Genomic DNA, 12,138 nt, shown 5'->3' with positions numbered 1-12,138 from the left:
TTATTCCCGCTGGGGGCCTGGAGAGCCGGCACGCTCCTTACTCCTCCACTCGGGTTGCCGTGGCCACACCCCCTGTCCGTGGGTTTTACATAGAGTTCCGTCTGTATAAATTTTTTGGTGATCTTGACACACACATCTAGGTAGTTGATGACACTAGTTGATTGTTGATATGTCAGTTTACTCGTGGAAGTCCTGTTGTTTATGTCTTCAATGAGATGTTGAAGTTCATCCTCACTCCCCACCCAAACCATAAACAGGTCGTCTATATATCTATTAAACGTCAGTATTTTACTGGAAATTGTATCATCACTGAAGAACATCTCCTGTTCCTGTTGGAACATGTAGATGTTAGCGAATGATGGCGATATTGGACTCCCCATTGCACAGCCGGTGTTCTGGCGGAAAAAATTGCCATCAAATAAAAAATAGTTTTTGGTAAGAGTTACTTCCATTAGTTTCATGAACAGCTCCAATTGAATATCCTGCATATTATGTTCTGTCAGGAAGGATTTCATCACTGTTAAACCATGTTCTTGTGGAATGCTAGTATACAGACTAGCCACATCCATCGTGACCAGTCTGGCATTATCTGGTATCTGTGTGATGGTAGACAGCGAATTAAGGAATGCAGTGGTGTCCTTGATATATGATTGCTGTTTGATGATAATTGGCTGAACAATGGAATCTAGGAATTAAGATATCGGATGGCAGATGGAATCGGGAGCACTGATAATGGGACGACCTGGGGGGTTTTGGAGGGATTTGTGTATTTTGGGGACCGTGTAAAAAATGGGTACCCTGGGCGACTTCTGAGACAATGCTGTGCATAATTTTTCTGAAATTAAGCCATCTTTGGTGGCTTTAGTCAGGATGGCATCGACTTCCAATTTGTAGTCGTCAGTTGGATCACCTTTCAATAGTTCATAGGTAGCTTCCTCCATCAACTGCCTATAGGCTTCTGCTTTGTAATCCGTTAAATTTTGGATTATGAGCCCTCCCCCCTTGTCCGCTGGTCTAAATGTGACATCTTTATATTCTCCCAGTTGTTTGAGGGCTATCTGTTGAGATTTGTTGAGATTATAATGCTTCGGGTGGGGCACTTGTTGGTATCTGGTCATGGAATCATCCACTAGTCGTAAATAGGATGCTATGGAGGCATTGTGGGATGGTGGATCAAATGTTGAGAGGCTACGTTTTTTTATGAACTCATGCTGGACAGGGGTAACACTTGAAATGTTGGGTGATGGTTGATGGAAATATTCTTTCAGTCTGAGATTTCTCCCAAAGCGATGTAAATCAGTTTTCCACTTTAAATCATTGTGTTTGGTTGTAGGGACAAAGGATAGTCCATGGTTTAATACCTGCATCTCAATATCAGTGAACTGCCTGTCGGAGAGACTGTACACTATGGATTCTGCGTTCCGGCTGCTTTTTTTGCTGCTGCTCCGCGCGTTTTGGCCTCCCCTACGGGTGGTCGGCCGCTTGCTTTTCTGCTGGTAGATTTTTTGCTGGTGGCTGGGCCTAAAGGGTCCCTGGGTTCAGGGCTGGAGTACATCCTATAGATAATAAGTTGATAATCGATTTTTATAATCGCTGTAATAGTACAGTACAAGGTTACTCAGTTGTATATATACATAGTACAGGACCTGTACCATCCCACACTACATATACCGTACATTTTACTTTTTCCTTTGTCCGTTCACATATAAGTAATTTTTTTATGTGTCACATTATTAAGTTTCACCAGTTATCATGATTATTTTTTATCATGTCATCTTGTTTGCACAGTTTATGTTTTGTGTCACTGAATGCACTTATATGTAAACGCTCCTTCTCCCCTCAGCAGCCGGTCTGTCCCACGGAGCTTGAAGTGTCCGCAACACAGCACATTACATCATCATGCGTTCCACGCCAACCAGCTAGTATCCTAGCTTGCGTTTCAAGTCGTTTCCAGGAAGTGACAATATGTCATAGCCACTTCCGGTGCTATGCGACACGGAAGGTACCAGGGAAGCCAGCGCTGACTGAACAGAAGGAGGGGCGGTGATACTCACCTTACTTAAGGTAAGACTTTGTACTGATTCCTCATTCACTGTTTTATCACCTTGACAAAGGGGCGCTAGCCCCGAAACGTTGGTGTCATTACCATAATATAATTTTACTTGAAAATCCTCGGAGTGCCGCCTATTTTGTTATCCACGCTATTCTACTCATCTGGAAGGCACCGGGGTACGTCCCTGGAAGGGAGAGTGCCGGACCGCACACCCACACATATATATATATATATATATATATGAGAGAGAGAGACAGAGAAGTCCGGCACTCTTTAATGACTGAGTGCAGTAAAGCACAAGTGGCAAATGCTGGGGTGCCTTCCTTAAATAATCAAGCGATAATCCAAACAGTACTCCAATGAAGGCGCTCTTCACACCGGCGTAAGTGGCTGTGCCCCCATGATAAATATGGTTAGAATTGTATGACAGATGGCCTGTATTGCAACTTGAGTTATAGGTGAAATGTGTTACATAGAGAGCATATGATGTGGAAGGGGGTGTGTATTGTTTTATTTAATTAAAAAGCGGTTACAGAGTAAGATGTACATTGATAGTGTGGAGGGTACAGTGACATTTGTGGGTGTGGGGGGGGAGGGGTGCATGCATGTATCACACTGGTCTTTTCCCTGAGTGGTGGGTTTGTGTAGAACACTGGGCGGGAACGTTATACACTCAGGGGATGAGTGTCTTTTTCCCTGGGGGGGGGGGGGGTTGTGTAGAACGCTGGGCGGGAATGTTACACACACAGGGGATGAGTGACAGATCTGGCTAAATATATAAGATATATATACAGTATAACCCCCCTCACATACAGTATAACCATTCTAATACACAGTATATCCCTCCTAAAGTACAGTATCTCCCTCCCCATTCCACCCTAATACACAGTATAACCCTCTTAGTACACAGCATAACCCCCTAATACACAGCATGACCCTCCTAATACACAGTATAACCACCCTATTACATATGACCCTCCTAATACACAGTATAACCACCCTAATACATATGACCCTCCTAATACACAGTATATCCACCCTAATACATAATATAACCCCCCTAATCCTCCTATTACACAGTATAACCCTTCTAATACATAGTATAACCACCCTAATACACAATATACACCTTCTAATACACAGTATGATCCTCCTATTACACAGTGTAACCCTCCTAATACACAGTATAACCACCGTAATACATAATGACCCTCCTAATACACAGTATACCACCCTAAAAACAGTATAACCACCCCAATTCATAATATGACCTCCTAATACACAGTATAACCCCTAATACACAGTATGATCCTCCTAATACACAGTATAACCACCATAAAACACAGCATGCCCATCCTAATACACAGTATAACCACCCTAATACATAATATAACCCTCCTAATACACAGTATAACCACCCTAATCTCCTAATACACAGTATGACCCTCCTAATACACAGTATAACCCTCCTAATACACAGTATGACCCTCCTAATACACAGTATAACCGCCATAAAACACAGTATAACCCTCCTAGAACACAGTATAACCCCCCTAATACACAGTATGACCCTCCTCTGTCTCCCGCAGGTGGCTTTGGCTACTGTCAGGGCGGCTGGATGGAGATAAATGACCAATGCTACTATTTCTCCACTGAGAAGAAGAGGAAGACTGATGCCGAGGACGACTGCAGGACCAGGGGGGCGACACTGGCCAAGATACAGGAGACTGACTCTACCATAACGGTACCAGGCCACATGTGTGATGTATATAGAGGAGAGTACCTGTATATATAGGAGGGTATATAGAGGAGAGTACCTGTATATATAGGAGGGTATATAGAGGAGAGTACCTGTATATATAGGAGGGTATATAGAGGAGAGTACCTGTATATAGAGGAGGGTATATAGAGGAGAGAATAAAGAGAAGAGTATGTAGAGGAGCATATAAAGAGTGTATATAGAGAGAGAAGAGGGTACTTGTTTAGATTTACGGCGGCAGCGCATGCCGCTCTAGCTATGAATCTTGGCAGCTTGCCAGACTGCCTTAAGCTACGTTATCAGTGCTGCGCCTGTTTGAATCCTGGCAGCTTGCCAGCTGCCTTACTTCTGTAATCTATGTGTGACCGGACGCCTGCCCTTACGCTCTGGCTGCGCCCTTCGGGTCCACAGATAGCGGTTCCTGGTCTCACGGGACCTGGCCAATAGGGGATTCCCTGTTACCATCGGCAACCGCCTGTTACTGACTCCGCCCACTACGCAGTGGGCGGGGTTATCGCTGGCACCACCAGACTCCTCCTATGTGGCATCTGGAACCACGGTTACTGACTCAGGCCCAACCGCTGGCACCTGAGTACTACCTGCGTAGGGTGTGTGCCAACACGCTGCTGACACACCCCTGACTGGCCTTGCTTGGTTCCCCACTGGTCACGGACCAGGCCTCTGCTTTGGTAGCTGGCAGGGAGGACGCTGGATACTGGTACCCAGAACAGCCGGAGAACGGAACTATTGCAATAATTCTGTTGGTCGCAAGAAGGAAGTAGTCGTCTTGAGGCAATAGATGGTTTATTTGCTCAAAGTAGAAGCTCTACTGCACGCTGCCCTGGGAGCCAGGGGAAAAGAGGGGGCCACCAACAGGGTGTGGGTGCGCGGCAGCCCAGGACAAAGGCTGCGGCGGGTGGCATAAATGTTTAACCCCCGGCACGCTGGAGCGAGGGGGAAGCGGCTGTTCCGCAGGAGACCCAGGGACTGGGGGGAAAGGAGACTGTGTGCACACTGCCAGCAGGCTGGGAGCTTGAGGTAGCCAGCTCCCAGCACAAGGGAAGGAGCCCTGCAGGCAGGATGGCTTTCCTGGGCTGCAGGGTTAAGGGAGCCCAGCGCTGGGCACAGTGTAAAACAAAATTCTTGTAAATTATATGTGCAGGCACTAAGCTGGGACTACAGTGCTGCAGGTGAATGAAGCCTGTGCAGGGGCACAGGCTTGAAACAATGTATAAAATGTACAATGTATTTAAAAGTATTGTGAATGTACTGCCCTTACTGTGTCTTCTGTGTCCCTGGGGAATTCAGAGTCCTCTGTGGGCTGCTGGATCCCCCTCCAACTTTAACCCAAAAAACTGAATACTTTCTCAGGCAGCCTCCAGGCTTGGAGCTGCTGGGGTGGTAGCAGGGGACCTCAGCTTTCCAACAACATACCTCCCAACTGTCCCGCTAAATGCTGCGGGGGGAGGCAGTTGGGAGCCCCCCCAATCTCACAGAATAGACGCTGTGCGCATGCGCACATCATCTATTCGCGGCCGAAAACGAGGGCATAAGTTACATAAGCCGCACCCTCATTTGCATATACCACGCCCCCTTTTCAGGCGCTCATGCGGGGAGTGTCCCTATTCTGCACTTCAGAAAGTTGGGAGGTATGCAACAAGCTGAGTGGTTCCCTGGAGCTCCATGGGGCTCTACATCAGCGGGCAGGAGACCCGGGCAGGGGATCTGGGCTGCCCATCTCTGGAGCTCACGTCTGGGCCAGAGCTGTTCAGCTGTTCCCCTGACCAAATCCTGTAAGTAGGTTTTGGAGGGAAACATTCCCCCTAGCCAGACAGCCCGGCACCTGGGTGGTACCTGCCCCCCCCAGGTGGGCTGTGGCTCAGAGGAGTAACCACTCCCCTCTGTCTATAGGGGTCAATGCTGACCATGCATGTGCCCAGTACATGCACGTCTCATGCACTTAAGTTGATTGGTTAAAGACCACAGGGTGGGCTTACCCCCTGTGGTGATGTGTGTTGTATTTTGGATAAAAAGGCACCAAGTCTGCCTGGTTTTTGTACAATCTTGGTGGAATCGTTACCACGTTTGCTAATGCCATCGCCTGGTGTCAAACTGCCAGACTACAGTCGTTACCATCAACACCAGGACAACCCAGCCCAGAGGAACAGACCACAGCGGCCAGACAACTGCCAGCACAGCCAACCACAGCATCAACCAGCCCAGAGGAAGAGACCACAGCATCGAGATCAGCGCATCTCCCCAGCATGCCTTTTGCCTCTGGTGTGCCTACGTCACCTAGCAACGCAGAGGATGTGTGTGCCAGCTTGTTGTATCCTGTGAGGGTGCCCAGCGATGCTCCTGTTCCTAGTGGTTTGCCAACTCCAGCGGTGAGTATGAGTAATCACACTGACCTGTATATGACTGAGCCAAACCAGAATGTCCCTAGACATCCCAACCTAGATCCCCCTGCAGAGTGTCCCCCTTTAGGAGAAAGTGAGGGGCACTTAGCGGTGGTTAGGGAGGCGCCACTCTCTGATCAATCCCTGACAGGCATAAGATGCCAAGCTCGCAGCGGCCTTGATGAGGTGGGGGTAGGGAGTGTGCCCGGGCAGGAAGGGTTCAGGCCCAGCGTAGTCAGGAAGGTAGAAGGGGATACACCAGACAGGGTGGGTTCCCCAAGACGTAGGTACTTTGAGGAGGACAGGAGGGCAGGTCTGACGGTTGTTGCAGATGGGTGCCCGGGAGAAGTGACAGTGCAGTGCCTGGAGGATAGTGTGGGAGGAGACAGGGGTAGGCCCAGACCAGTGAAGGTAGAGTCGACCAGAGGCTGTCCCCGGCCCAGATACTGGTCAGACAGGTACTGACCTTACAGACCAGTTGTCCTTGACTCTAGTTTGGTAGTGATGTCCCATACAGTAGTGACTAGAAAGGGTCTTCCCAAGACAGTGGACTGTACACCTGCTTGTGAGTTGGCATTCCAGTCGCTGAAGGAGGCTCTGGTACCAGCTCCAGTGCTGATGACACATATTTATTACCAGGACATTGTGGTACAGAGTACTGCGTCACTGCACGGACTGGGAGCAGTACTGAGCCAAGAGGAGTCATATGGGCAGGAGCACCCTGTGGCTTGTGTGAGCAGGATACTGCTATGGTGGGAGGTGGGGTATGCCACAATTTGGACACACTGGGTGGCAATTGTGTATACAGCAGACCAGCTTTGGCACAGATGGTGCCACTGGCACCCCACTGGGGTGAAGGAACACCCACCTGATGAAGGTTTGCCCCCTTCATTGGGGAAACCAGACAGACTGTTGTGGTGGGGCCTTGCAGTAGCGTACGCAGGTTGGGTTTCTGAGTACCCAGAAACCCCCCAGGAGTCTAATGACCCTAGCCTGAAAGCTGAGGGTCCCCTCTTTCCATAGGTACAATAATTTGGGAACCGGAGATATCTGACTTTAAAACAGTCGTCCCCATCCAAGCTTGTTAATTGCTGTTCCCAATCAGATATTTCAGGTTCTTTCTGACTTAGAGGGTATATTCCAAAAGCAGGGACTCTCCCCCTTTGATGGACACTAGTAGCTTGTCGCTACTGTTCCCAGAACCAGAGATATCAACCTTCCAGCAGCTGGTTACTGCCCCAGCTCCACACACCTGGTATGTAGTTTTATATCCTCATTGGCAGATTGCTCTGCCTCCTGAACTCTGATCCCCTAGTCCCCAATACCTCTTTGTAGGTGGGATCCTCTAGTGTTTAATTCCATTAAAATCTAAGAAATCTATTTCCGGGAACTGGAGATATCTGCAGTCAAGCTAGCTGTCCTCCCACCAGAAAATTATGAATAATAAGCCCACTCCACAATACACCCCTCCTCTGCGTATTAAACATCCTCTACCACCCTGGAAGTTATGTATCAGGGCCCCTTCATTCAGCCCAATGCCTCTTTCTCCCACCCCATCTCCCACCATCTGTGCAGTAAAGGGGTAATAAGTGGAAATTACTGATCCAGGCCCTACATGCTGAGCGGTTGATATAATACCCCCTACCACCCCGGGACATCAAAGCTTCCCCCACCCCTACCGCTGGAGGATCGGTAGGGGCCCCAATACATTTATATGCCTAGGGGTCTACACTGCTGTTGACACCCCTGTATTTATATATATATATATATATATATATATATATATAAATCCACTTCAGCGGCACTCTCGGATACAAAGTACAGTTCACTCAGCTGTAGTTACCAACGTTTCGAAATTTTATTCATTTCGTCATCAGGGTATAAAAACATAATGCACACTCTTACCTTATATACCACCAGCACCAGAACACCCGCGAAAAGTTGCCGGCGCAGACGCTACCGGAAGTGCGCGCCCACTGGTGACGTCACACACATCGGAGCCTGTTGCTCGGCAACCTCAAAACATAAACATAGTGGACGATCCACATATGCAAAAAACCATCCGCAATATATTAGATAAACACCCGGAGGTGAAATAACCATATAAAAGTGAAAAACTGTATATAAAGAAATTTAATTGAAAAAATAAATAAAAATAAAAATCGAAAAAATCTAAAAAGTATAAAAAATCAAAATCGCTCCAGCAAAAGGCAGGTTTGTATGATGGTGCTGATGGCCACAAGGTTTACAATAATTAGATTGAATACAATAGCATAATATATTAAATCAGACATTACATAACACGCTAGAAAAATATATATCACACAAGAAAATCTGACCGATGTTTTCATGCAAATGATATTAGTCAATCCAGAACATCGTAATCAATATGCTATATACAGTGAACAGTTATATAAATATTATCACAAGAATGCCCCTAGTCCACGTTGTTCATTAAGTCCCCAATCTATGGATCCAGGTGGCCTCTCTCTGTAAAAGCAATCTAGACCTGTCCCCCCCTCGTTTCAATGGGGCGATATGGTCAATTATAGTATATCTCATTGATGCAAGATTATGTCGATTTAGGGCAAAGTGACGAGCCGGTATCAGCTGGGAGGCACCGCCGCCAAAGGACGAGGCGAGGGGGCCAAAATAAGAGGACAAGCCCGCAGGGGGCGTCCCCCCAAATCAGGCAAGAGACAGTAGTTAATTTGTCGACCTATGAACTATCTAAGGTGGAGGAGCGAGTATTGAGCCGTGGTCTGTCTTACGTACCATCTGTGAGATTTAATTCTATGAAATGGGACGTTGAAAAATATTGTTTGCATCGAAAATTAAAATTACATGAGCATTATAATAGTAATGATTCTTTTTCTCAGGTACCTGTTGTGTCGACTATTCCATCTGGTGTACGTAGTCTATTACCAAGATCGCAATTTGACCCCATGTCAAATAGCGCTTCAATTAAAACATTCATGCGCATGCTTGACCATGAGGTTAATCTTGACATCGATAAGTTGAAACATGATGTGAGACGTGATAATTTATCTAAGTGTGAATTTGCCGCCTTACGCGATTTGTCTAATAATTCCAGTATCATCATCCGTCCACGCTGACCCAAATTATAAGAGGGAGATTTATAACCAGCTGTCTGACAGCAATGTTTATGCGAAACTACCTGGGAATCCTACAAATATTTTTTCCAAAGAGCTGAAATCTATTTTGTGTCGACATGTGGCAGAGGGGAGGATTGATCGGGAGTTGGCCGATGCGTTGTGCCCTCTGAAACCTGTCACCCCTCTTATCTACACGTTACCGAAGATACACAAGAGGTTGGTTGATCCCCCTGGTCGCCCGATTATTGCGGCCAGGGGTTCTCTTTTTCAGCCAAACTCTGTGTATCTGGACTCTTTGTTACAGCCGTGTGTGGTGGGACACCCTCGCTACTTGTTAGATACCACTACTTTTTTAAAGCGGTTGGAGGAATGTAAATCTAATCTGCCTGCCAATTGTTTTTTATGTAGTGTCGACGTGTCGTCACTTTACACAATTATCCCCTACGGGGAAGGGATTGACGCGGTCAAGCGTCTGATTGATGGTAATCCTCTGTATTCTGGTCCCAATGTGGAAATTGTACTGGAATTGCTCAATTTGATTTTGACTAAAAACTACTTTATGTATGATGGCAATCATTATCTTCAGCTGGCGGGGGGTGTGCGATGGGGTCCAATGTGGCCCCATCGTATGCCAACGCCTATATGTTTAGTGCAGAGCAAGACATCTTTTTAAATGTACCATCGATTAATAGGTTCATCTTTTTTTATGCCAGATACATCGATGACCTGTTCATCATCTGGTCCGGTGGGAGGGAGGATTTTGAACGGGTCATCGATGAGCACAACAACTCTGGCAGCCCTATTAAGTTCACATATAATATCGATGGTTCGATGGTTAATTTTCTTGACGTGCAAGTGGTGATCAATGATGGAGTGTTAACTACGTCATTATACAGCAAACCGACAAATAGGAATACAATTCTACACGCTGCCAGTTTCCACCCCCAAGGCATTGAAATATGGATTGCCCTATTCTCAATTTATCAGGGCTTGTCGGGTATGTAGTGACTCCACGATTGCAGCTAAACATATAGACATTATGATTGCAAAATTCCTTGACAGAGGTTATCAGCAAGACCAGCTCCTTTGTGCAAAAGAGAGGGCCTTGAGCATACCCAGGGAAAACCTTTTGGCTGCTAAGGAGATTAAACTGCAGCGGAAGAGATTCCCTTGGGTCAATCATTACAACGAAGCTAGTACGGCCATCAATGCTACCACGAAACGATTGTGGCCAGTTGTGAAGACTGATCCCTTGCTTAAGTTGGGCGACACTGACATTATGCCCTGTTACAATAGGGGCAAGAACATCCGTAGTTGGGTGGTTAAAACGGATGTTACAGGTATGGGTGATCTTGCCAACACCGGTTTTTTAAGTTTGCGTCCGGGCTGTTTTAAGTGCATCAATTGTATAACCTGCAGAGCACTTCTGACTGGTACCACGTTTAAACACCCTTCCTCGGGCAGAGTATTTCAGATCAGACACCGTGTGACATGTACTACACAGTATATTGTTTATTTAATTCTGTGCCCTTGTGGAAAGGGTTACGTGGGGAAAACGGATCGCACACTGCGTGAAAGGATGGCGGGGCATAGATCCTCCATCCGAGCGGCAATCGAGACAGGGCAGAGTGACTAGCCAGTGGCTCGTCACTTTGCCCTGAATCGACATAATCTTGCATCGATGAGATATACTATAATTGACCATATCGCCCCATTGAAACGAGGGGGGGACAGGTCTAGATTGCTTTTACAGAGAGAGGCCACCTGGATCCATAGATTGGGAACTTTGTCCCCAATGGGACTTAATGAACAACGTGGACTAGGGGCATTCTTGTGATAATATTTATATAACTGTTCACTGTATATAGCATATTGATTACGATGTTCTGGATTGACTAATATCATTTGCATGAAAACATCGGTCAGATTTTCTTGTGTGATATATATTTTTCTAGCGTGTTATGTAATGTCTGATTTAATATATTATGCTATTGTATTCAATCTAATTATTGTAAACCTTGTGGCCATCAGCACCATCATACAAACCTGCCTTTTGCTGGAGCGATTTTGATTTTTTATACTTTTTAGATTTTTTCGATTTTTATTTTTATTTTTATTTATTTTTTCAATTAAATTTCTTTATATACAGTTTTTCACTTTTATATGGTTATTTCACCTCCGGGTGTTTATCTAATATATTGCGGATGGTTTTTTGCATATGTGGATCGTCCACTATGTTTATGTTTTGAGGTTGCCGAGCAACAGGCTCCGATGTGTGTGACGTCACCAGTGGGCGCGCACTTCCGGTAGCGTCTGCGCCGGCAACTTTTCGCGGGTGTTCTGGTGCTGGTGGTATATAAGGTAAGAGTGTGCATTATGTTTTTATACCCTGATGACGAAATGAATAAAATTTCGAAACGTTGGTAACTACAGCTGAGTGAACTGTACTTTGTATCCGAGAGTGCCGCTGAAGTGGATTTATATTGTGTGACCCCATCCCGGGTTACTTTGAGGGCACCGGAGCCAACTTCTCATTTCAATACGTGAGTGCCGATTGGACTGTGTTTGTATATATATATATATATATATATATATATATTTTTTTTTTATTATTATTATTATTATTATTATTATTATTATTATTATTATTTATATACATTTGGTCTATCTATGATACTTTAACTGACCCGGCATATACTGGGTCACCTAAGTGTCCATCTCCGTGCTTTGCTCCGCCCCTCTGGAAACCCCCTTCTGAAAATCCTGCGTTTGCCCCTGCCTTGGAATTGGACGCTATGGTGACTGAGGACT

General features: G+C 46.0%; 1 protein-coding gene across 1 annotated transcript in view; it reads left to right on the top strand.

The window, feature by feature from the left end:
* LOC146024652 (uncharacterized) overlaps window positions 1-12,138 on the top strand; it is a 108,892-nt gene that overhangs the window by 76,057 nt on the left and 20,697 nt on the right. The window contains exon 7 of the mRNA XM_083155465.1: window positions 3,643-3,797. Within this exon, the coding sequence (XP_083011591.1) occupies window positions 3,643-3,797 (155 nt within the window). The remainder of the gene's footprint in view (window positions 1-3,642; window positions 3,798-12,138) is intronic.

The sequence above is a fragment of the Crinia signifera genome, chromosome 1 (genome assembly GCF_055691185.1).
Source record: "Crinia signifera chromosome 1, ASM5569118v1, whole genome shotgun sequence".
NCBI classification, from domain to species: Eukaryota; Metazoa; Chordata; class Amphibia; order Anura; family Myobatrachidae; genus Crinia; species Crinia signifera.
The sequence above is the reverse complement of the archived record's forward strand: the minus strand, read 5'-3'. Positions and strand labels throughout refer to the sequence as shown.